This window comes from Malus sylvestris, chromosome 11 (assembly GCF_916048215.2).
Source record: "Malus sylvestris chromosome 11, drMalSylv7.2, whole genome shotgun sequence".
Lineage (NCBI taxonomy): Eukaryota > Viridiplantae > Streptophyta > Magnoliopsida > Rosales > Rosaceae > Malus > Malus sylvestris.
Window position 1 is genome coordinate 28,670,130 of NC_062270.1, and position 27,573 is coordinate 28,697,702.

At 37.0% G+C, this 27,573-nt stretch overlaps 1 protein-coding gene across 2 annotated transcripts; it reads left to right on the forward strand.

Annotated features, from left to right (window-relative positions):
• Window positions 1–693: 693 nt before the first annotated feature.
• LOC126591449 ((-)-kolavenyl diphosphate synthase TPS10, chloroplastic-like) lies at window positions 694–26,934 on the forward strand. 2 transcript variants are annotated; one of them, XM_050257130.1, is made up of 15 exons: window positions 694–848; window positions 1,379–1,456; window positions 1,536–1,648; window positions 1,736–2,048; window positions 2,189–2,372; window positions 4,954–5,168; window positions 7,153–7,273; window positions 18,247–18,359; window positions 24,518–24,744; window positions 25,008–25,123; window positions 25,295–25,393; window positions 25,484–25,699; window positions 25,960–26,083; window positions 26,269–26,475; window positions 26,580–26,934. In XM_050257130.1, the coding sequence occupies exons 1-15, from the start codon at window positions 755–757 to the stop codon at window positions 26,796–26,798; spliced, it is 2,439 nt and encodes an 812-aa protein (XP_050113087.1). In that variant the 5' UTR covers window positions 694–754; the 3' UTR covers window positions 26,799–26,934. The 2 variants fall into 2 exon arrangements, with proteins under 2 accessions (XP_050113087.1, XP_050113088.1); XM_050257131.1 differs by lacking the exon at window positions 694–848 and having other exon boundaries at window positions 1,435–1,456; window positions 1,783–2,048.
• Window positions 26,935–27,573: the final 639 nt, after the last annotated feature.

Here is a 27,573-nt window from a genome sequence, read left to right on the forward strand (position 1 = left end):
ATCAAGTAGTAGGTTGGCCCCCCCCAACAAAAAAAACCACAAAAAAAAAAAAAAATCAAGTAATAGGTTGGCTGATTTTTTTTTTTTGGGTCGATTATCAAATAGTTGGTTGTGCTGGACTTTCAGTATTAAGTGCCGTGCAGGATGTAGCACATTCATACAACTCAACATCCCAAAGTACACTTCACTTGCATTCTCACAGACTAAAAGCAACGAACCATTCATTCGTTTCGTGTTAATCATACCAAGTTTTTATACCATATTCCTATACCACTTTAGGTGTCATCTAATGTGGATAGTCATATCATTTGAAAAATTTGCAAAATCCAAGGAAATGAAGGAGAAAGACTCATCGTATACCACAATCATCATTTAATTAACTAGTTTTTCTTAATTATTAGTTTATTAAATAATAAACTAAATTTAAAAATTTGATTAATTCAAATGATGTAGTTGTCCACATTATATGCCATCTAAGATAGTATAAAAATGTGGTACAAAAACATAGTATGAATAACATTACTCTCATCTAAATTTTGACACCAACAAAGAAGTTGAAAGAAGGAGACATGAAAGAAACAAAGACAAAAGCATATACGGATGATTCAGTTGTCATTTGACACAAGTCTTTAAACTCAATTATTAATGCTTTTTTTATATTTATTTTATAATTTTATGTCTTTAAAATCCCTCGAGAGCTCTCTTCATTTCTATACTGTGCGCCTGCTGCTTCTTCCACGCAACAAACAACAAAATGTCTTCTGGTTCCGCCCAGCCTTTTCTCTCTGCACTCTCATCTCTTCGACGAACCACCTCCTCTTCTCTTTCCATTATTAATCAATCACCGCGTAAGTCCCCAATGTCACCTTTCAAATACTTTTTACTATTTATCTCCCTCCATGGCACACTTTGCACCATTCCAAGATCGTGGATCTTGCTTTTCTTTTCATTTTCTTTCCCGTTTCTTTTCCTAGAAAATTCAAGAAGCCTTGTTCAATTTTTTTCTTTCTGTCATGGATCGTTGTGGACAGAAACTATTGAACATGTAAAATATTCCACATCCAAACATTGACACTTACGATCTTAATTTTCAGCGCCAAGAAAGTTGCTTGCAGAAAAATATATCTTCTCAATTTAATTTTAGTAATCTATTTTAGCTGGATTTGATTTAAGAGAGATTCTCTCATGTATCCTAGATTCAGAGCTAGCTAGAACCTATGTATTTTACCACGCATAAAACTGCGACCTAGCTAGGTTCTTCCGCTAACCAGCATTAGTTCTTGTCTTTTCAAAACTTATTTACCTTACGGTAGTCAAATTCACACTAACTTTTAACACTAGAGACCAGTAATTAATTTGACTGCACTACCCTTTCTAGGAGTTTGGCTATTCGGGGCTAAAGATAAAAGATTTTTTCGCTCCAAAAGCATTACGGTTTCAAAACCCCGAACTCAAGGTAATTCTTCTATATTATTTTACCTTTTCCATTGATATTTTACATATACTCTTTTACTCACGGTAGCATACCTATGCAGATCTCGTGTTACAAAATAATGATCTGCTTCTGAAGCGGCCCGAGAGTGTGGAGGACGACATAGAAGGAGATGAAGCAGAGGACGACATAGAAGGAGATGAAGCAGCTCCTATGGTAAGTGCTCTATATATACTTCTATTTTCAGTAATATTTTAACTTTCTTACAATTTCATCTTTTCTGATTTTTTTTTTTTTCGATAGGATTTTAAATTGATTAATAAGATCAAGGAACATGTTGAATTCATTAGATCAATGTTGGCTTCGATGGAGGACGGGGAGATATCAATCTCGGCATACGACACCGCATGGGTGGCTTTAGTGGACGATGTTGAGGGTGAGGGAAGTGGTCTGCCTCAGTTTCCATCCACCCTCGATTGGATTGCCAACAATCAGCTCCTAGATGGCTCTTGGGGCGATAGTGAAAGTTTCACTGCTCATGATCGCATCATCAACACCATAGCTTGCGTTGTAGCACTCAAATCGTGGAACGTTCATCCTGACAAATGCGAAAAAGGTAATACGGTACTAACTATACTCGTTTTGACCAACTTCACAATGTTTAATTCCCGTGATGTGATCTCGACAGATCACTAATCAACTGAAGGAAAACGTTTAATTGTTTTACTGTGACCATATTCCATAATCTTGTTGTAGGAATGGCATATTTCAAGAAGAACGTAAGTAATCTTGGGAACGAGAATGCTAAGCACATGCCGATCGGGTTTGAAATTGCTTTTCCTTCAATTATTGAAGTAGCTCGGAGTTTAAACCTGGAAGTACCTGATGACAGTCCTGTGTTGAATGAGATTTATGCCATGAGAAATCTAAAGCTCAAAAAGTAAGCATATGAGTCATCATTATTTTTGCATTTTTTTTCTGTTTGTTAATTGTTTAGAAAAAATTAGATTCTCATCTCCCTTTTTTATTTCTCATTAATTGAAATCTTATTCCTTTTTCATTTTTTATGTTGGTCTCTTTACTCACTTTTCTCCATGTCATTATTTGAACATTAAATTATTTACAAGTTATTATATGTCAATTTTAAAAATGAAAAACTTATTAATCATTTTCAAATATATCTTTTTAATACTTTTTCATATATTTTTATTTATAATTTGTTTTTTTTTTTGACAATTTTCTTTTTAGTTTTAATTTGTATCCATAATTTTGAATTTTAATATGTACCCATATTTTTAATTTAATTAGTACCCATATTTTTTTTTTTGTGAATGTACCCATGCTAATTATATGTATTTATTTTATGTTTAAAATAAGTCAATAGTTATTTCTTAAACTATATTAATAATTATATGGATACATTATTTTTTTGCTAGAACTATGTGAAGAACAATATTACTCTATTATTGATTTTAAGTAATTGTTATATAGTAAAAATATTATTTGAATTTGTTTAAATATCATAATTCTTGGGATATTGGATGCATAAATGCATGAATTAAATCCCTTAAATGATGCTAGGGACCTTGATCAAACTATCTAAACAAATAAGGTTTCATTCTAACATTAGATTGACTAGCGACCAGAATCAAAATGACCATATTGTATTATTATTAAGGCTTATCAACTGAAATGCCCTTGAAACTGCCATTTAGTCTCAATTTACCCCCTGAAACTAGTTTTGTCTTACTTTACCTCCTAAAACTAACATTTTAAACTCTTTTTGTTTGACTTCACCACATTCTGTTAAAGAAATGTTAAATTCAAGGGTATTTTGGATATTTTACTTTTTACACATCTATTTATCTCTAGCCTACACTCTAAAATAATCTCTATTTCATTTTTGACAACTCTAATTCAAATCCATGACTTTTGGGCCTTTTAAAAAAAAATGATTCAGTCAATAGAAGAATTCCTAGCAACAAAATCATTATATCAACCAAAATAAGGATTACAATTTTGTCCTAGAGTCATGGCCCTTACAAGACATCCATGTACTGGCTCAATGTAAACTTTGCACTTGAAAAATATTTGTTACGACAGAAATGAAACATGATCAGCCTAACCACAAGTTTTACCCCATATAAAATAATCTCAGATCAATTGCAAAAAGTATAATAATAATAAAAAATAAAAAAAAAACCATTAAGCTATCTGTCCAAAATGCTTCCTATGCAAACCCCAAAACCGAAATAGTCGTCTAAAGCAAATGTGCACAATTAGCAATTTCACATTGTTGAGTCACATATTCCAATTGGCAATAGGTTCATTACAATTTCGACCTTAACTTACATATTCCAAGAGGTGTGAAAAAAGTGAAATATTCAAAATATCCTTGAATTTAACCTTTTTTTTAATGAAATGGGGTGAAGTGAGACCAAAAGAATTGAAAATGTTAGTTTCATGGGGCAAAGTGAGACAAAACCAATTTCAAGGGTAATTGAGACTAAATGACAGTTTTAAGGGATATTTCAATTAATAAGTCTACTATATATCAAAATGTGACATGAACTATCACGAAAGTATCATTTTTTACATCTCACATAATCCCATAACTCCAGTCCGCCTCAGTTCATTGATATACTGTAAATTTTGCTCAATGGTAACGACATGATATCAATTACACGGATTACATGTTAACGACTTATCGAGCATCCCATAATCAAAAGTTAACGAGTTAATGGATGGGGTTGGCAAACTAGGGTAATATAAAATACACTAGTATATGCCCACACAGAAGGTGTATGTGAAATTTTTTATTTTTTTTTTAAATTGAAGAAGAGAGGGAGAGAGGTTTAAACTTTTCTTTTCTATTTGTTTTTTAAATTAAAGATGTTAAAATCACTTGTAGGCGATGCTTAAATAAAAAACAGCAAAATTTTGATTTGTAAAATTATGTTATTGCCCTGAACTTTTTTATTGTGATAGAAGACTAATAGTATTTTCACCCACTTTTGGATGAAAATATGGTAGTTTAGGTCAATTATACAGATGACATATTAACGACTTATCGAGCAACCCATAATCAAAAGTTAATGAGTTAATAAATGGAGTTGGCAAACTAGGGTAATAAAAATACACTAGTATATGCCCACACACAAGGTGTATGTGTAATATATATATATATATATATTTTTTTTTTTTAAATTGAAGACCAGAGGAAGAGAGTGAGAGTGGGGAGAGAGAATGAGAGTGGGGAGAGAGAGAGAGAAGTTTAAACTTTTTTTTTAATTATTTTAATTTAGAGATGTCAAAATTATCAGTAGGTTTTAACAAAAAAAAAATTCACCTGTAGATGATGCCTAAACAAAAAACAGAGATAATAATCCATTACAGTTACAAAAGCGTGTAGTCAAATGATATACTATCGTGATTATTCAGAAGGCATTTTAATAAGCTAAAACTTCTACAAAAACTGTTTTTACATGGCATTTAATTAATGGTGGGTGTGGGATATATAGAATACCGAGGGAAATATTGCACAAAGTGCCCACAACACTGCTCTACAGCTTGGAAGGAATGGCAGATTTGGACTGGGAAAAGCTTCTAAAACTGCAGTCCCAAGATGGCTCTTTCATGATGTCGCCGGCTTCCACTGCCTATGCCCTCATGCAGACCAGAGATCCAAATTGCTTGGCATATTTGGCCCAGGTCGTTCACAAATTCAACGGCGGAGGTTCTTCTTCTCTTCCTTTTATTTGAATAAAAAACCATCCATTTTAACTGCATGCATGCCGTTTGTTCAAACCTTTTCAAAGTACTTGTTTTATACATGTAGACTCTTTAAGGGAAGGGTTTTCTATTTTTTTTTTTTGCAAATTTGGAATTAGTTCTGGGACCAACACTTTAAAATCTTCGTCTATTTTTCAAGTTGCATGTTGATAGGATTTTTACTACTCATGTGAACGGGCTTAAATTTCCTATTTTACTTGCAAAAATCATAAGGTTATTGTAGTATAAACGGATCTCGCAAGGTCGTCTCCACATGGACTATTAAATAATTCGAAACTAATCAGATTCCATTTAATTATTTTAAAGTAGAAGTTTAGGTGATTAATTTTATAACCTAATTAAAATAAAAACGAAATTAATGAATTAAAATAAACAATCTGCAATATTAGAGCTAGAGAGAAGAAAACAGTTTTGGGAGAATAAAATTAAGAAAGCACTAGGGTTTCACCATCACCTAGCAATCCTATGAATTTTTACCAATTACTTATGATCTACACATGCCACTTTGATGGTTAGATTTTCCTAATTCATATTCTACTTGGAACCTCCAACATAGAACGTATATCTAACATGCAACCCGTCCGGACGTTCGCATCAAATCTGAACATGAAAGACTCATTATGCTTTATGAAAATCCTTTGAAAAACCATGCAATCCTTAAGACGTGATATTCATCCTAAGTGAAATTACAATTATTAATCACAAGAAGCCAGCGTCAATTTCAGGGAACCTTCCGACCAAAATTGCATCAAATTACTTTTCTAAAGATCCTAATGGTGATCAGGCATTAAGACAATTAGATAGTTTTTATCCCGGTGATTAACAATTCAAAGTATGCATACAATCAATCATAAGCAATTAAATAAAAATTACATATTCATGCTAAGGCTCAAGACTTCGCCCTAGCAAAAGAAATTAGTTCCGCATATTCATAATTGAAATCATAGAAAATATATTCAAGAAAAGGATTGAAAGCACCTTCAAGTAAAAAGTCTCCAAAACCCTAACAATTCTCTCTGTCTCCAAAATTGCATAAAAGAAAGCGTAGAGAAATATGGTAGACGGCCAAGCAAATATATTTGCTCAGCCTCCACACAAACCCTAGGAAACTAAAATTAATAATCCAATAAAATAGGAAACATAACCCTAAATTAAATGGTAAAATTCGCCTAAAATCTGAACAGCCACGTTTTGGACCCATAAGCTGCTCCAAAACTGGCCCAATGTGGCTGGATTTAATGTTTGGAATATTCTGAACACTTTTCCAGAAGGCTACGAACCCATCCGAGGTCATCTTGGGCTCCAAAAATGCAATTTACGCCCAAAAACGTCATTTTCCAGCACTACGCATTGCTTCTTTATTTCATTGCCAAAAAATAACCGCTTGGTGGAAAAATCCCAAATTTTGATACGATTAAGCTAAGTGACTCACGAACGTCCTCCAACTGGAATTACTCAAAAATTCGTCCATTTGGTCCTGTTTTCTCCAGAGGAAGTCGAAAGTCCTATATTGAAAATACAATTCAAAGTATTAAAATTCTTCCAAAATATTAACCAAAATATACTAAGATTAGGGTAAAATATATAATATAAAATCTACTCATCACATGTCATATATCATCCTTATAAAATATTAGCCAAATAGAAAATATTTGAAGTATCTAATTAAGTTCAAAGAAATTGACAAACACTCTCAGAAGCATTGAAAGTTCATCGTGACAATTAAATGGGCAAATAGTTTCAGATTAAATTGAATGTTTGCATAGATCTATAAATCGAGACTAACAAATATACGGTTCAGATCATTGAAATCTGATATAAAATGGATCCCACAACTAATCCCTATTACTTTGAAGAAAATTGAAATCTCTTCCCTTAAAAGTGTCTGTGCACATGTATATCTTTACTATTTTTCTTCTTCCTTTCAGTCCCTAATGTGTACCCAGTCGACTTGTTCGAACATGTATGGGCTGTGGATCGACTGCAGCGCTTAGGAATCTCTAGACATTTCGAGCCACAACTTAAGCAATGTATTGATTACATAAATAGGTATGCTTGGCAACTCATGTCTAAGTGCTTTTTGAGTGTGCTTTCCACTCTAATGATATTTGCATCTCCTCCGAAATACACATATTTCACCATTTGCAAGTATCTAGCCGTATAAATTTCATAATCGGAATTGTTTAATTTTTTTGATCTTCTTCATTTTAAAATCATCCAAAAAAAAAAATTCGAATAAAAAATTGTTTAGTCATCGAAGTGTATCAAATAAATAAAAAGTTCATTATGAAATATGTTACCTCGTACTCGCACCTACATTCGAATGACTAAATAATCTCTGATTTGAATGATTATGGTGGGATGCAAAGAGAGTTCTCCTACATAATGTTTCTTTGTATAATATATTTGTTATTCTTGCAGTTGTAATTAGTTATAAGTGTTAGGGACAATTTGGTAAATGCGCGCACAAATGTATATATACTGTTTATACCATATTTAGGGCTTTCGTATTTAGACCTCGTACAAATACTCGGGGGACTTAAATGTAATTATGTGATAAAGGAATGGGCAAATATGTAATAAGTGAGGAATCCTTATTCTATAAAATGACCCATCATCTTCACAATGGGGAGGGGCCTCATTCTCACCCTCAAAGGCCAATTCCTAGGCCCTCTCACCCCCTCTCAAAGCTCTCACTCTCAGAGCTCTCTCTCCCTCAGATAAATACATAATCAGTGTGGACGTAGCCCAAACCTTGGGGTGAACCACGATACATCTTGTTTCATTTACATTATTTGCAGATTCACGGTCGGATTTACGTTGTTCCAAGACCTCCGGTTTTGTGCATCAACATATACAATACTTTGTTGTAATTATTATTCATTCTATGAAATCGAAGTTTTTTACAGAAGTTATTTTGGAATTCTATATGGTATCTCTCGCTAACTGCTTAACCGCTTCTTTGAGCCTTATTGCTTTCGCTCTTCTTTGATCGTCGATGAATCTCCGACCTTGCTTCTATGATTTCCAATTTCATCGCACATCTCAAATCTTGTTTCATATCTTTACGATGGCATCTCCTTTTGATTCTTCGTCTTCGATTAAGTTGGTGAAACTTTCAAACCTAATTCCTCTTCTTCAACTACCAATTCATCAAGCTCCTACACCTCTATCACAATTCAGAACATCGACAATATGGTTCCAAGCTTAAGAGGTCTAATTACCTTCCATGACGAGCACTGTTTACTCCAATCTTCAAACGATACAAGCTTTTACGTATCATCAAAGGCACAGAACCTTGCCTTTCGCCTTTTTTCTTCCTAATCGATCATTCAACCCAGCCTTTTGAGATTTGGTATGAGAAAGATCAAAATCCTCTGATTTGGCTGAATTCAACACTCTCTGAAAAGGTCATCCCTTTCACAGTTGGTGTCTCTTCCTCTCGTGATCTGTGGATCAAGCTTGAACAACGCTTTGGTGGTGTTTCTGATGTACACATTCATCAACTACGTTCTAGCCTTCAGTCACTGCAAAAAGGAACTCAACCAATCTCTAACTATTTGCAACAAATTAAAGAGATTTCTGATTCTCTTACTGTTGATGGTGCTGCGATCTCTGATCTTGATCTCTGATGAGAAGAAGATGAAATCATAGAAAGGATGAAGATGGATATGAGTGCTTCACTCTCTGCAAAATCACAGAGAAAGTTCTTTCTCTTCTGTATTTATACACTCACACACACAGCAATGCATAATGGTTTGTTATGCAATTGGACTCTCACCATTACATCAGGAAATGATCCCAGCCACACATCTGCCTAAGTTCTAGGATCTTTACACATGTCACTTAAACATAATTACAATAAAAGCCCTACACTTGGTGAAAATAACCAAAGTGGATACACAACTAAACACAAGTTAGCTCAATGCTTATACACTAACACCCCCTTTTAAGCTTTGAGCTGATATGACTTCAAGCTTATCTATGAGATAGTTGAACCTTTCCCTTGGTAAAGCTTTGGTAAAGATGTCTGCTACTTGCTCTTTGGTAGGACAATAGATTAGATCAATACTTCCTTGCTGCAAGGCATCTTTGATGCAGTGATACCTTCTGTCAATGTGTTTTGTCCGCTGATAAAACACTGGATTCTTAGTTATTGAGATTGCAGATATGTTATCACACTGCAAAGGAGTTGTTTCAGTTTGTAGCTCCCCAAAATCTTGCAAAACAAATATGAGCCAAATAGCCTGAGTTGTGGTTTCTGATGCACTGATATACTTTACCTCTGCAGTTGAGAGTGCAACACAATTTTGCTTAACAGATGCTCACGAAAAAACTCCACTTCCAAAAGAAAATGCATAACCAGATGTACTCTTGCTATCATCGATGCAACCTCCCCAGTCACTGTCACAATATCCAATCTTTCCTTTTTCATACTTCAGTCCACAATCCAGTGTCCCATTGACATATTTGAGAACTCTTTTGGCTGTCCCATAGTGCTTATTTGTGGGACAATGCATGTATCTAGCTAGTAAGCTAGCTGCATACATCACATATGGCCTTGTTGCAGTGAGATATAATAAGCTGTCCACAATCTTCCTATATTGCTCTTCATTTATTGCACCACTTCCATCATCCTTGCTTAATTTTTGAGTGGCAACAAGAGGGATGGAGACAAATTTACACTCTTTAAAGCCAAATTTATCCAACAAGGAAGAAGCATACTTCCTTTGATGAATGAAAATGCTTGAGTCAGTTTGTATCACTCTCATTCCTAGGAAATGATGAAAGAGTCCTAAATCTGTCATTTCATATTTCACCTTCATATCTTTTTAAATTCATTTAACATCTCTTTATTGCTTCCAATATATACTATGTCATCCACATAGATAGATTTGGAATATATGTCACAGCAACAGAATTCTCTGAGTTTTCCTTCCAATTCCAGAACATGGTTTCATCAAAAACTACATTTCTAGGCAAAATCAACTTTTTTTTTCATGGATCAAATATTCTGTACGCCTTCCCACATGTTGCATATCCCACAAATACACCTTTGACACTCTTTGCATCAAGCTTTTGTCTTATCTCAGTTGGTATATGAACATAACAGGGTGATCCAAACACTTTTAAATGTCCAATACTTGGTTTTCTGCCACTGTACGCCTCAAATGGAGTTAGATCGCCAAGAGCTTTTATAGGTGACCTATTTAGAATGTAAACAGCTGTATGTACAGATTCTTCCCATAAGAAATATGGCATGCTTTTATCATGAAGCATTGCCTTAGCCATCTCTACAACTGTTATATTCTTTCTCTTCACTACTCTATTCTGCTATGGAGTATAGGCTATAGATAACTACCTTTGAATTCCTTCAGTCTCTAAGAACTTGTCGAACTCATTTGACACAAACTCACCCCCTCTGTCACTTCTTAAACACTTCACTTTGAAACCACACTGTAATTCCACCATTGCTTTGAACTTTCTAAAGCAAGTTAGGGCTTCATATTTGTGTCTTAGGAAATAAACCCATAATATCCTTATGTGATCATCAATAGGAAGCATAAAGTATTTATTCCCAGTAATTGATTCATTTTGCATGGGACCACACAAGTCAGTGTGTATTAGTTCCAGTGGACTATTTGCTTTCTAAGCTTGCTCTTTTGGAAACCAATCTCGATGTTGTTTTCCCAACTAGCATCCTTCACATAAGCCATCAACATCTTTGAGATGTGGAATACCATGCACCATAGCATTCTCTCTAAGCTTTTTAAGGCTCTTGAAATTGAGATGATCCAGCCTCTTATGCCAAGTCCAGGTACAAGGATTGATACTTGTCTTTAACACAATCTGATCATTATGCATCAAAGACAGAGGGTAGCATCTGTTCTCTTTCATTCTCACTTTTATAACTAAATTGTCAAGTGATGGTCCATCAAAAACACTACACATTTTTCCTCTAAATAGCAAGTAATATCCATGCTCATCCATCTGACCAACACTTAGCAAGTTCTCTTTCAACCCTTGTAAATACATCACTTATCTGATATATTTCCTTCCTTTGGTTGTATCAATCACAAGAGATCCCATTCCTGCCACATTAACTAGATCACCAGTTGGCATTTGCACTTTTCCTGCCACATTGGTTCTCACATCAACAAGAAGATTGACATTTCCTGTCATGTGGTTGCTGCATCCACTGTCAATATACCAATTTCCATTCACCTTTGCTTCAGTAGTTACACAGTTAACATAGAATAGATTACCAGATACCTCCGTTTGATTTGCACAGTTAGCCTTTTGAATAGCTTTACCTGTAGTGCACTCCTTAGCCCAATGTCCAAATTTATCACACTTGTGACATTTGGATATCCACTTATAACTGCACTCACCAAAGTGAAAATTTGAGCATACTTTGCACTGAGGTTTTGTCACTTCTTGATTCATGGAAAATGAAGAGTTTGCACTATGTGCAAATACCCATAAATGACATTTGCTAAAACTTAGGCTTTGAATCCCACTTCCTGCCTTTTGCATTCCAGATTTTCTGAGATTTACAACCACTGGGTTGAGAGTTACCCCTATTTTGTTGCCCATTCGAACTCACAGAGAATGAGGCAAATGCCTTATCAGTAGCATCAACAGTGTGCAAGTCAAAACATTGTTCTTGGCTTTTAAGGATTGCTAGAACCTCATGTAATTCAACAGTCTCTATACATTTTGTATTCTTAATCACAAGGCAAATGGGATCATAGGGTTTGCTAAGACTGATTAAAACCTTTTGCACAAGTATTTCATTAGATAACACTTCACCAAACGTCTTCATTTGGTTAATCAATTCATTAAAATGTGTAAGATACCTATATAATGATTCATCATCACGCATTCTAGTATACTCAAATTCACGTCGAAGATTTTGGAGTTTAACCGACCGTACCTGATCACCACCGTGGTATTCTCCATATAGCAGATCCCATGTCATCTTTGCTAAATCAGCGTTGGCAATTTGAGGGAATATTTGATCCGAGAGCGCACTCTGGATAATACCTAGAGTTTTTGCATCTTGCATATATGCAGCCACTATTTTCTCATCATCTTCCTCTTCTGAGCTTCCTTTAACCTTCTTCTTCTTCGAATCTGAGGTCGTAACCTCTTTTTCAACTAATTTTCATAACCCATAAGATTTGAAGATCGTCACCATCTTGATTCTCCAGAACTCGTAGTTCTCACCGGAGAAGATCTGAGTTCTCACCTCAGAACTTCGAGATCCATGAAGTTAAAATTTTGTCCTAGCTAAGAACAAGTAAGAACATTTGAATACACATGCAAACTATTAACACATTAAAGTAGGCATGCATTCAAAACAATTCATAAAACCCAAGACTTTCAAAGCCTAGTATATGGTGAACCAAAAGACTCTTTAACAACATTAAAGAGAATTAAGAATTTAGAGATTCTTTACCCTTGAAGCTCATCCTTGTTTACACAAGGGATTCACCCAAGTGGAGGGCCTTCAAGTCACCTCCATGCTCCTTGGATCTTCCTTGTGATTTTCCTCCTTTTAGTGCTCCTTTTCTTCTTTGAGGATTTGAGGATTAGTTCTCCAAAACATCAAAAGCTTGATGTCTCTAAGTCTCCACACCAAGGATGAAATGTGAAGATGAAAATGGATGACTTAGAGAAGAAAAGATTGCTAGCTAAATCCCCTCTAAGTGGCCGGCCTCTTTAGAGAAAATGAGAGAAAGTGTTTCACCTCATTTCACCAAGAAAAACCCTAATAAGAAATAAAGCTATAAAGTTGATTTTATACTTCATTTCAAGTGAGTGGCAAACTTGTAATTAATCCAAATTTGCAACCCCTCACCCTATGGCCGGCCTTACCTTGTTATTGGGCTAATTTGCCCATTTTGTTTTAGTTGTCATACAACTTAAACATAATGGGCCTTGTGGACCAAAACGCTTTTGGGCCCCGAAGCCCAAAACAATTAAAAGCCTAATACGAACATTTCGTATAATTAATTAACTAATTAATTAATCTTGACCATTTTTCAATTAAACAATTTAATTGCATATCCATCTTATTTATTTCTTCACTATCATCCTTACTCGGTGTACGATCCATTAGGTTCCATTCAGCGAGGTAGTGGGCGATTGTGAATTGAAACCACATTTCAATTCTCCCTTAAGATTAGTGTTTGCTAATCATTAGGGCTTCCACAAACCATGAGTGACACCTAGCAGTATGTCATGGTTACCTAAGCTAAGTAGAATTGGTTGGAGAACCTATCCAATTACAACTACAATGCAATACGGTCCTTCTCTAATACAATACTCTTAATCACATTGTTTAAGTGATAGTTTGTTTCATGTCTACTATCCAATGTGATACTTCTCTATATGATTCAATTGAACATGATTTGGAACAAACTTCCTAAGTCATATTCATATGCTTTGGCCAAAGACTCCCAAATCATATTTTAGAGTATTCTCCTTCCACCATGGAAGGTTAGAGATCCCTTGTTGTACATTCATATGCCTACATGACTAGATAGCTTGATCCCAACAATGTCGTGGACACTCCAATGGAATTCCATTTAACATGATCAAAGATCAAGGACCTAACCATTAGACATCTATGATGCCTCAGGTCAAAGGACTACTTTGCATATTGCAACTATCGAGTTCTTACATGACATGTATGTTTGAACTCTCTTTTGATCGTTGTTCAGTGTACTCGATTACTCTTTTGAGCACCTATGTGTTTGTCTTAGTGTCCAACACTAAATGACTTGAGACTTGTCATACTCGCGCTTGAGTCGACATAACACATACTAACCTTAGCGGATTGTCAATGCCCAATTGGCAATCCTATGGCTAGGAACGTTTTAGGAATGAACATAAGAGAAATGTCTCATTAATCTAACTTACTTAAATCACTTATCTCTTAGATCAAATACATTCCTTGGATTCCCTTATTGCTTAAACACAAGATACAATAAATAGTGATTAACAATAAGCTTTGCCCTTCATTAAACATATAAAAGTTTAATACATTAAGTATTCCAAAAGCTATTACATCAAATGAGTGGCTTTGTGGGCATACTTCCAACAATCTAGCCATCTTTTAGCTTAGATGATACGAACACAAACCGAAATCGGGTTCTATGGAGTTTCGGCGATTTCACCTGAATCGAAATGAGCTTGAATGTAGCTCAATTGCTTCAACGTCGATGACATTAGCTTCACAGTTTACACCTAGATTTCAAATGATCGTAACCTGGCTTTGAGGCCATGACGAAGTTTGATTTAGAGTGTGCTAATTTGTAAGAGAAGAAGAAGAAATCATAGAAAGAATGAAGATGGATATGAGTGCTTCACTCTCTGCAAAATCACAAAGAATGTTCTTTCTCTTCTGTATTCACACACTCACACACACAGCAATGCATAATGGTTTGTTATGCAACTGGATTCTCACCATTACATCAAGAAATGATCCCAGCCACACATCTAGCTAAGTTCTAGGATCTTTACACATGTCACTTAGACATAATTACAATATGAGCCCTACACTTGGTGAAAATAACCAAAGTGGATACACAACTAAGCACAAGGCTTATTTTACTAAACTTAGATTAGCTCAATGCTTATACACTAACAATCTCATTACAACAACTCTTGTTAGATTGCCTAAAGATTATAAGTCTTTCATTGAGTTGGTTATGCTCTACCTATCCTCTACTTCAATTGATGAATTGCATGGTCTATTGCTCACAAATGAGCTCTCTATGTCCCGTCGTAAAAAGAATCCTTCTTCTAGTGCATAAGAGCTATTTAATGCCTTTTTTGTTCAATCTTAGCCACCGTCCCCCCTACACCACCACTATAGTTCTAAGCCCACTCCACCTTTGCTTACTGACTTTGGTGCCACATCACACATCACCAATGATATCTCTAACATCCAATCTCTTGCTCCTTATCAACGTCAAGACAAGGTTTTCATAGGTCATGATAAAGTTTTATCAATAAATCATATTGGCTCATATGTTTTACATAATCCCTATCATTCTTTTAACTTGCACAATGTTTTACATGTGCCACAAATGCAGTATAACTTACTGTCTGCATATCAGTTTCTAAAAGATAATCATTGTTCTTTAACACTTGATTCTGATTCTGATGGATTGTATCTTCTTCAAAGTTCTCCATAGTCTTCAAAGGTCTCCATAATCTTCAAAGGTCTCTGCATCCTCTACTTATGCATTAATGAGTGTCAACGTTTCAACTCGTGTATGGCACAAACGTCATGGTTATCTTTCCTCTTCCATTTTTTGAAGAATAATGTCTGGTAATCAACTTGTGTTGCATGGTAAAGCTTATATGGATTTCTTTTGCTTTGACTGTGCTATTGCCAAAAATCATAAACTGCCATTTCACAAGACTATATCTAGCAGTCCTGCAAGTTTGCAACTTCTTCACTATGATGTATAGGGACCTACTGCTACTATGTCTGTGAGTGGTTATAGGTATTATCTCATAATTGTTGATGACTTTAGCAAATACAGTTGATTCTTTCCATTACAGTATAAGTCAGAAGTGTATTATACTTTTGTTACATTCACAAACTATGTAAAAAAATTGCTTGATAATAAGATAAAGATATTGAGATCAGATTCAAGAGGTGAATTTACTATCAATTTATTTCAATCATTTCTTAAATCTCATGACATCTTTCATCAACTTAGCTGCCCACACATCCCTAAGCAAAATGGTTGTGTAGAGAGAAAATATAGGCATTTAGCTGAAACTACTAGGAATTTACTGATTGTTTCCAAAGTTCCTCATCAATATTGGGTTGAAACCTTCTCTACTATCATGTACCTAATTAATAGGCTACCAATTTCTGGTTATGTTATAACACCTTGGGAATTGCTTTTTAAGACTTCTCCAAACTATTCAAGATTGAAGGTTTTTGCTGCAGTTGTTTTCCTTGGCTCAAGCCATATGTTTGATCTAAATTGGATGGCAAAAGTACACTTTGTGTATTTCTTTGGTACAATACTCAGCACAAGGGTTATAGGTACCTTGATCATAATACAAAGAGGTCGCATATTTTTAGACATATCTTTGATGAACCAACATTTCCTTTTCATATCTTAGTATTGGATCCAGCTACTCCAAAATCAGTTACTTCTCATGATTCAGCTACTCTTATGGGTCTTCACTTTTCATTTCCTCGATCAAAGTTATCATCTTCCGTAGATGCTACACAATCATGCTCACCTTCAGAACCCACTACATCTTCAAGTTCAGTTCAAGTTCCTCCTGAAGGTCTTGTGTCCTCTATTACTCCTATTGGATCCTCTGCATCTGCAAATACACCTCTGTCTAGAAATATTCATACCATGGTCACTAGATCTAAAGCTGGCATTTTATAAACCTAAAGCCTACTTAACCACTAAACATCCATTGCATGTATCTGTTGATAACTATCTTCCAAGTACTTATCTTTCAAGAACCAAAGTTTATCCATTGGAGGAAAGCTATACAGGAGGAGTTCAATGCACTACAATCCACTGGAACTTGGACTTTGGTTCCCTCAACTTCAAATCAAAATATGGTTGGCTGTAAATGGATTTTCAAGATAAAAAGAACCTTGATGGCTCTATTGACAGATATAAAGCTAGACTTGTGGCTAAAAGCTTTTACCAACAAGTTGGCTTAGATTATCAGGAGACATTTAATCCAGTAGCTAAGCCTATCACAATCAGGATATTTTGTCTCTTGCTGTTCAATACAATTGGTCACTTAATCAGTTGGATATTAGCAATGTATTTCTACATGGTGACTTAAAAGAAGATGTTTTTATGGAGCAACCACCATGATTTCATGATCCTAACTTTTTCTTCTCATGTCTACAAACTAAGGAAATTCTATTGACATATATAAGGCCAGACTGGTGGCTAAAAGCTTTTGCTAACAAGTTGGCTTAGATTATCAGGAGACATTTAGTCCAGTTATTAAGCCTGTTACAATCATGATATTGTTGTCCCTTGTTGTTCAATACAATTGGTTACTCAATCAGTTGGATATTAGCAATGAATTTCTACATGGTGACTTAAAGGAAGATTTTTTAATGGAGCAACCACCATGATGTCATGATCCTAACTTTTCTTCTCATGTCTACGAACTAAGGAAATCTTTCTATGCGTTAAAACATGCCCCTAGAACCTAGTTTGATAAAATCTTTCAAGCTCTTCACTCCTTTAATTTTAATCAATCTTCCTCTTATGGATCACTGTTTTTTTTTTCAAGGCACCAGTGTTGGTTATTGTTCTTGTGTACGTAGATGACATATTTGCCCTTTACACTATTTTTTTGGGACTTGAAGTTCATAGATCCACTAATACTCTTTTTTTGCATCGAGGGAAATATCTTCTTGATCTTCTTAGGAAAACTATAATGGAAGGAGCCAAACCTTGCTCCACTCCAGTAAGTGCACATAAACTTGATCACAGTGGCACTCTATTGTCCAATCCTACTGATTATAGGTCCATTACTGGAGGATTGCAATACCTCACTTGGAAAAGGCTTGATATCTCCTTTGCAGTGAACCAAGTTTGTCAGTTCATGCATGCTCCAAGGAAACCACACTTACATAATGTTTGTTTGTATAATGTATTTGTTATTCTTGTAGTTGTGATTAGTTAGAAGTTCTAGGGACAATTCTATAAATATGCACCTTAGCACAAATGTATAGATACAACAATGTTGTAATTATTATTCATTCAATAAAAAGTTTGCTACAGAAGAAGATATTTTGGGATTCTATATGATGATCTTCAAATGAAAATTAAGAAATTGAATAATTCCGGTTATATATGAAATGTGTACTACAGAAATACGTTACACAAAAAAATGTGTATCCCCTTATGGGGATACAAGTGTTATTCTTCTCTCACCATCAAATAGTGTAAAAACTTAATTATAATCTTTTTATTACATTATTTTTTCGTTAATTATAGATATTGGACTGAGAAAGGAATAGGTTGGGTCAGAAATTCGGAGATTCGGGATATTGATGACACATCCATGGGATTCAGACTACTCAGGTTGTATGGCCACCAAGTATATGCTGGTAAGTTTTTTCATTTTACTTTTTTATTTAGGGGAGTAAAGAATCAAATTCAAGATCATGAATGTAGGAGTGAAAGCTCTTTGAGTTATATGCCTTTGTCGGTTAATTAATTAGAATGTGAAGTCATTACTAAATTTAACAGTTACCATGACAAAATAAAGGTCGTCGCGCAAAGTAGAATTACGTCGCACAAAAAATGTCGCCATCATGCTGTCGCGCAAAGTTCATAAAGTTAGGGTTTGCACGACGAAGACATGAAAGTTGTATTTGCGCGACTCAAGTGATATTTGTAACACTAAGTTTTAAGGGAAAATGCCCTTTTTGGCGCAAGATTCAAATCTATGAAAGATGTTGTTACCTTGAAGTAATGGCAATGAAACATTTCCTTAAGTAGGTATTGGCGCAACGAATACTGTTGTTGTCCAAACATTAGCGCAAGGATATTTTATCATTTTAAGTAATTTAAAAATTATTAAATTATAAGTAATTTGTTGTTGAGTGTTTTGCACAACGAATTATTTGTTTTCCTTTACTTTAGTGCGATTAAGTTTTACATAAACTTTTTTTTATTTTTTATTTTTAATTGTTTAGAATTTAATTTTAACAAATAATTGATATTTCATTTAAATTAGTTTAATTAAAATAAAAACTGTTTATACCATATTTAGGGTCTCGTATTTAGACCTCATATAAATACTCGGGGGACTTAAATGTAATTATGTAATAAAGGAAGGGACAAATATGTAATAAGTGAGGAGTCCTTATTCTATAAAAGGACCCCTCACCCTCACAATGAGGAGAGGCGATTCCTTAAGCCTTCTCACCCCTCTCATATTATAGAGGTTCTCTCCCTCACCTCTCAGATAAATACAATATCAGTGTGGACGTAGCCCAAACCTTGGGGTGAACCACAATACATCTTGTCTTATTTACATTTCATGCAGATTCACGGTCGGATTTACGTTGTTCCAAGACCTCCGGTTTTGTGCATCAACATTTGGCGCCATCTGTGGGAAACGATACGAAAAGTTGTGTCGGTTCTCTTTCATTTTTTCACCTCCACCATGAATCTGCAAAATCACAAAAACCCAGAAACAAAAAAACCTACTCTATGTCTGCTTTCTTTTATTTTTAGGTGCAATCTACTCTGTATATTTCAATCACACAAAGAAAAACAATCAGATAATTATGATCCTTCGCAAAAGTGGTTGGTCTTAATTAAAATTGCTTCTGGTTCAGCAGAGGCCGTGTCTAAGCGCGTTAGGCCCCAGTATCTGCCCAACATTCTGCTCCCGTTCCTTCTCATGCTCATGGCCCGTCTCCTAACCCTGCAATGGGTGCTCATCCAGGTTATAGTCCCCCAGACCATTCAGCATTCAGCACCACCAGCAGCCTCTCTGCACCCGCACATACCAGATCGGAGCCCTCATCTTGGTCGCCGCGACCTTCTCCTTCACCAGCCTCTTAGACCGCTCCTTCCGCCTCTACGCCTCTCACTTCCCCGTCGTAGATCTTTTCCCTAAATCATAAAGCTCTGTCCAAGTCACCTGCCTGTGCCTAACGGCCCGTGAAAATAACCCGGCCCATTTCGACGATCCGCCCCATAAAATCTTAGTGGAGATCCTGCCCACTGGTTCTTCCAAATAGGCAAGCTTGTTCGTGAATAGTGAGGGTGGCGGCCCAGATCATGCCGGGTCGGGTTTAGATGGGTAGAAAGCCGGGTCGGAGGGACATAAGGGAGCTAAGAAGAAGAAGATGGGGGTCAAGAAGAAGAAGGCGTCGCATTTGGAAGAGGAAGAAGAAGATGGAAGTGAAGATTTATTTTGACTCTGTCCGTCTCAGTAATCCCTTCACAAACATCGTCTTTCCTGCTGGGATTCTTATCGCCGGAGCCATTCTAATGTCGGCGGCCGTGGTTCTGTGCAGTTTTTCAGGCCACCCTCACCCTCGAGATAACTTTTCCTTCGAACCACCAAGTGGGCCTGAGCCAACTCAGAGCCCAGGACAGAGTCCGGCATAGGAGAAGGCTTCAGTCCTCCAATGGCGTCGCTGATTTCCCCGTCGAGGGAATTTACAACCCCTTCCACGTTGGGCTTTATTATACAAAGCTGCAATTGGGATCTCCTCCAAGGGATTATTATGTGCAGATTGATAGCGGAAGTGATGTTTGTGGGTCAGTTGCGAGTCCTGCAACGGTTGCCCGGAAACAAGTGGACTCCCGATTCAGCTCAATTTGTTTGATCTTGGAAATTTGTCAACATCACAATTCATTTCTTGCTCAGATCGAAGGTGCAGTCTTAGATCTCAATCGGATTCTGTTTGTTCCACGCAGAATAACCAGTGTTTGTACACCTTTCAGTATGGAGATGGCAGTGGGACATCAAGCTATTATGTATGAGGGCAAAGTGTTGGGTAGTCGCCGACCCAGATCCCATCTCCTGCGAAAACCACGAGGACTAGTGGAAAACCAGGCAGAAGATAAGATTCATGTTCTCATAATAATTCATTATTTCGCTTTGGCGTTATCTGCCATCTACCAAAGTAGAAACGAAAGCAAAGCAGAAACGAAAGCAAAAGCAAAAGCAAAGTAGAAAACAAAAGTAAAAGCAAAAGCAACGCATCAACGATCTGCAACTGTCAAAGCTTTTGTATCGAAACCTTTGTTTTGAATGATGTAATTTATTTTTCTTATCTTTCAGAGACATCTGTATAAACCCTATCAGAGGGTAAAAAAAATAAAAAACAAAAACAAAAAAATAATTGCAAGCCCAAATAAATGGGCTGGAATGTTGTGTGGAGAGCGAAGGCCCATAAGCCTAAAATAGCACTAACCAGGTCATCAAAAGTACGCGCAGTACTCTACAATTATTCGGCAACCCGCCACTATTACCACCAACCAGGTGATCAAAAGTACACCCAATACTCCACAATTTTTCGGCAACCTGCCGCTATTACCACTAACCAGGTGATCAAAAGTACGCCCAGTACTCCAAAATTATTCGGCAACCTGCCGCTATTACCACCAACCAGGTGATGAAATGTACAACCCGTACTCTAATATCATTTGGCAACTAGCCATCCATGCCACCAACCAAGTGATGAAATGTACAACCCGTACTCTCCTTCATGCCACCAACCAGTTGATCAAAAGTACGCCCAGTACTCCAAATTATACATGAGCATTACTCATGTCATTCATACATAAACATTCATGAGCATCACTTATGACAATCATACATAAACATTCATCACCATCATTCATGTCAACATTCATGAGCATCACTCATGTTAACATTCATGAGCATCACTCATGACAATATCCATGAGCATCACTCATGTCAATCAACATAAACATTCATGAGCATCACTCATGTCAATCAGCTTCAAAAGTTTCATTTACAGAGCTCCAGCTTCAAAAGCTTCATTTACAGAGCTCTAGCTTCAAAAGCTTCATTTACAAAAGCTCCAGCTTCGAAAGCTTCATTTACAGAGCTCTAGCTTCAAAGCTTCACTTGCAAAGCTTCACTCACAAAGCTTCAATGCAGGGTATACAAATACCACCTTCGAACAAACACCACTTCGGCCCATACATGGATTCAGTTTGAAGTCTCCAACCAACATACTCAATTGACCGAAGAGTTGGGGGATTACACTATACACCATATATTGGGCCTCAACTGGGCCTTATGAAAAATACTTGAGGGACTCTAGCCTATCATTCATGTATTGAGAAGCGAGCCCTTATTCTATAAAATAGACTCTCTCACCATCATTAGAGAGCATCAATTTTAGCCCATTATTCATGTATTGAGGAGCGAGCCCTTATTCTATAAAATGGACTCCCTCACTATCATTATAGAGCATCGCCGCCAGCTGAGCAACCGCATCGCCGCCAGCATCACTCATAACCCATCACTTATGTATTGAGGAGTGAGCCCTTATTCTATAAAAGGGACTCCCTCACCATCATTAGAGAGCATTGCCGCCTACTAAGCAACCGCATCGCTGCGAGCATCAACTCTAACCCATCATTTATGTATTGAGGAGCAATCCCTTATTCTATAAAAATGATTCCCTCACCTTCAAAAGCCACAAGCCAAGCCAACCAAGGCAATATAAGCCACTAGCCGAGCAGCCTCGCAGCGTGTGCTACTTCTAGTTGAGCATCATTTCAGATTGAGCACTGCCTCATATCGAGCATCAGTTTAAGACAACATCTAGTAACTTCAGCCCACACATGGATTGAATTTCAAGTCTCCAGCCAAAAGACTCTCTTGATTGAAGACTTGGGGGACTACTGTTTATACCATATTTAGGGCCTCGTATTTAGACCTCGTATAAATACTCGGGGGACTTAAATGTAATTATGTAATAAAGGAAGGGGCAAATATGTAATAAGTGAGGAGTCCTTATTCTATAAAAGGACCATTCACCCTCACAATGAGGAGAGGCAATTCCTTAAGCCTTCTCACCCCTCTCACATCCCCTCTCATATTACAGAGGTTCTCTCCCTCACCACTCAGATAAATACAATATCAGTGTGGACGTAGCCCAAACCTTGGGGTGAACCACGATACATCTTGTGTTATTTACATTTCATGCAGATTCACGGTCGGATTTACGTTGTTCCAAAACCTCCGGTTTTGTGCATCAACAAAAACAATAGTTTTTTTTTTAAACAAGTACGATATTCATTAACATAACGTATAATTTGTACAAATCGAAGGTAGTGTGCTAAGTGGGCCTCGATAAAAACTTTGTCGGGACTTTCAACCCGGTCTAAGGAAAAGAGCATCGTGAACAAACAAAAAGCTACCCTCAACAGTACAATAGAAACTGAAATTACATGCCTTCCTCAAACAAAAGATCGTGGATCAAATCCGGAGGTTCCTCAAACCACAGTACATCATGGAAACAATTGGTGCCCATCCGTGCAAAGCGATGCGCATCTGAATTTCTTTCCCTCTAAATATAACCACACTCCACATAAGGCAGCTCCAAAAAGAAAGACCTCAAGTCATTTATAATCATTCCCAAACAGGAATCATCGTCCCCTTTTCCTGCCATTGCAGCAACCACAACTGATGAATCCCCTTCAAATATGACCTTGACTGCAGGTGACCAAAACCTTTTAAAGAACTCCACTGCATGACGAGCAACAATTAGCTCTGAATGCAGAGTCGACGTCGACCCCTCAACAGGTCCTGGCGTAGCTCCCAAGAATCCTCTGTATGAGCTCTAACCACTACACCGTAACCCCCCTAGAACCACCTTTACTCCATGCACCATCAAAATTACATTTGATCCATCCCACCCTAGGTTTCTTCCATTTTTGAAACACCCGAGCCGCCCCCAGGGTAAGGGGTTTGTGCCATCTATGAAATTCATACAACCAACCTTCAATCCTCAAAACTATCTCCTACGGTGGCAAACTAGTCCCAGTCTACAACACCTCATTTCTATGCTTCCAAATTGCCCAAATCAGCATCAACCAAAGCTCAAAAACCACCACGGGAAGATTCTGCGCACAAAACTCCATCCACTGCATGAAAGGCTCTGTATGTGCTAGCGCGGGGAACTGGAAGCCGGACAACCGAAGAGTGTCTATGATCTAGGTTATCCTAGTCTCCTGGGCCGCAATTTGGGCCTCAATGTGGGCAGTCTAAGCTGCTAACTGCTACTCCAGGTTCGCAACTTGCACCGTCAATGTTGCGACCTATCTCGTGCTCATGTTAAAAGATGAGGTTGTCGTCTCACAATGACAGGCATTTCCCATGCCCCAGTAAACATCCCCCGGCCTACGACCGAGGCTCTAATCAAAGGTATCTATCATGATGTGAAGGGACGCATTCCGGGTGGGAATGACGACCTCAATCAAGGTGCCCAAGAGAAGCTGCAAAGCCGGCTCCTGTAGAACAGCTTGGCTCTTCTCCACCATAGTGGCCTATAACAAAAAAAAAAACAAACTAATTAATATTTATATAAAATATGATTAATATTAATACTAATTATAAATTTAAGAATGGCAAAAACTTACATGGAGCTGCTTTGTCAGCTCATCATCGTCGCGCAAATAGTGAGTAATAATCTGTGCTAGGTAAAAGTAAATATTTTTAACTTCATTTGTTTAATTAATATAATTTGCGTAATGTGGGTAGATGTGTTCAAGAATTTCAAGAAGGCCAATGAGTTCATCTGCTTGGCTGGACAAAGCACACAAGCTGTGACTGGAACGTACAACTTGTTTAGGGCTAGTCAGGTGTTGTTCCCAGGAGAGACGATCCTTGAGGAGGCTAAGGAGTTTTCCACAAAATTTCTCAGAGAAAAACAAGCTTCCAATGAGCTGATAGACAAATGGGTCATCATGAAGGACTTGCCCGGCGAGGTATGTATCCCAGCCAGCCTCTTTCTTTTTCATTTCAAGGTGGGGCTGTCATCCCGGCCGGGATGTAGTTACGTCCTTCCCCATTCCATTAGGTCGCGAAGAATTTTTATATTAAGATTTTGACAAGAAACGGTAGCAGTATTCCATTAATAAAACAAGAACAGTTACAAAGGTTGCCACATAAGTAAATTTTCTCCAGTAACCGATTCATTGAGGTCCAGAAATAAATAAGGATATTCTAAAGAGAGAGAGCCAATAAACAGGTGGAGTACGCACTGGATGTTCCATGGTATGCGAGCTTACCTCGACTGGAGGCTAGATTCTACATCCAACAGTACGGTGGAGGAGATGACGTTTGGATTGGCAAGGTTCTCTACAGGTATTTTACTTATTTAATTATGTTTTCACCATTTTTGAATCCTCAGATTCGTCCGCTATATAATGCAACAAAGTATATGCCCCTGTAAGGGGACAGCATCGATCTAGGATATTAACTATCTTTTCCAATCATTTTAACTTGGTTTCTATTTCTAACGATGATTGGTTTTAGGATGCCATACGTGAACAATAATTTGTATCTCGAGCTGGCAAAACTGGACTACAACAATTGCCAAACACTGCATCTGATTGAATGGGACAACATTCAAAAGTAAAACCAAACAAAAACTGTTTTATTGTTACAAATTGTATATTGTCAATTTTGGGAACTTTAATTTGTACTGTATCAAATTAAATGCAGGTGGTACGCAGAATGTAAACTTGAAGACTATGGATTGAGTAGAAGAAGCCTCCTCTTGGCCTATTTTGTTGCTGCGGCCAGTACTTTTGAACCGGAAAGATCCAACGAACGGCTTGCATGGGCTAAATCGACTTCCTTAATTGAGACAATTGGGTCTCATTTCAAGGAGGAAACTCCTGAACAAAGGAGGGCATTTGTGCATGAATTCAGAACTACGTACGTAAATACAACCGTTGTTAATTTGGTCCTTCTTGGTATCTTATGTATATATTCGCCTCCAGCATGGACACCAATTCCCCGAGCAAAGATTTAGTGTAGATTATTTGTTAAAAAAGACAAATACTAGAATTATAGTTTAATTATTTGTAGGTAAATAACAATCTGACAGCATAAGTACTCGTTAGTATCGCGGTAGGAAAAATTTGTGCACATGTACGTACATTGGATGAGACATTAATTTATGCCCTGTGTTACAGGAAGATGAATACAAACAAGAAACGGCAGGGACTTATTGAGACCTTGCTGGCAACCATACACCACTTCTCAATGGACGCAATGGCAGCGCATAGCCAAAACATCAGCCACCCTCTCCGCCAAGCTGTGGGTCCCTAGCAAAACACCATAAAGTAACACCCTAAAATCAATTGGCAACAGAGGGAATGGACCAACTCCTATAAGCCATTGCAATGAGTGTTCAACTTTCGACGTGTGATAATTTTTCACATCTTCACAATCCCAAAAATATAATTTGGCTTTTTCTGTTTTGTTTCATTAATTAAATACAGTGGGAAAACTGGCTTCTGAAGTGGCAAGAGAAAGGAGATATGCACCAAGATGAAGCCGCGCTGCTGGTGGAAACGATAAATCAAATCGCTGGCATTTCGCTTTCAGAGGGGCCGTTGTTGTCCAATGATCTAGACCATAACCAACTTTTGAAGATCACCAACAGAGTTTGCAACAGACTCCGCTGCTACCAAAACCAAAAGCACAAGGTTAGAAATTTAATCCTATTTCTGCATTAGGGTAAGCTATACTTTCTCCAGATTCTGTTTATGGGGCGTCTTTGATATAGTTGTTCTCTTGTTATTTTTCTCAGGTGAATAAAAACGGCAGCTACATCGTAACAACCAAGGAAATCGAATCAGACATGCAGCAACTCGTGCAAATGGTGCTCCAAAAGCCTTTGCACGGTGCAGAATCTTCGACCAAGCAAACCTTTTTCATAGTTGCGAGGAGCTTTTACTATTGTGCATACTCAGACCCTGAAACCATCAACCACCACATCACCAAAGTACTATTCGAGAGAGTAATTTGATCCTTCTGTATAGGATTGGTGGAAAATTATATATAAATTGTGGGTTGTGTTTATGGAGGATGAAAGATTGTTGTAAGGCACGTTTGTTTGATGAGTGATTTTCGTTAAGGGAAGTAATTTCCCGCACACCCCTATTGATGTATATTCTTGATTCTCCTTTGATTTCTTTAAACTTGAAGACCAGAAATAAACAGATGTGTTGGGGGAAAAACTTGATATATAAATCACTTCCTTTTGGCTAGTAGATAATACATGAATCCAAAGTATGTGAAGGTGTTTTAAGCAAAAGGTGCTTTCAATAGATGTGGGGTGGTAATATAACCACCACTGGATTACGAGGTAGGTACAATTCCAGAAAATTGAGGGGGGGGGGGAGGGAGAAAAGAGAAGGAAACATTAAAACAACCATTCAAGAGCACATAACCTTTTGCTCAAAACAACTGTTTTATGGCACTTTTGTTACTTTTCTTTTCACGATTGTGGTTCTTTGTGGATATATCTCTACCATCAATCAGGCGCTTCTAGGGTCACTATCGCTTATAACGAATGGGGCTAAAATTCCGAGCAACGTCTGTAAGTAAAATCCGTCTATTCTTCAAATGTAAAATCCGAATAACTTTTGTATGTTTACAAGTGGATAACCTATAGTACTCTTTTTACTAAAATAAAAGAATCGGAGTTAAACAAATGATATACACATTCTTAAGAACATTAAATACCAATGACCACAACTTAATCACAAGAAGGAGAGCTCTGGTTTGGGTGTAAAGGAGAA

Excerpts from the sequence above, each read along its gene's own strand:
- LOC126591449 (XM_050257130.1), top strand. The coding sequence starts at position 755 with ATGTCTTCTGGTTCCGCCCAGCCTTTTCTCTCTGCACTCTCATCTCTT. Across the intron at positions 1,457-1,535 it reads TTCAAAACCCCGAACTCAAG|ATCTCGTGTTACAAAATAAT; the intron begins GTAATTCTTCTA and ends ATACCTATGCAG. Across the intron at positions 26,476-26,579 it reads ACCAAAACCAAAAGCACAAG|GTGAATAAAAACGGCAGCTA; the intron begins GTTAGAAATTTA and ends TATTTTTCTCAG.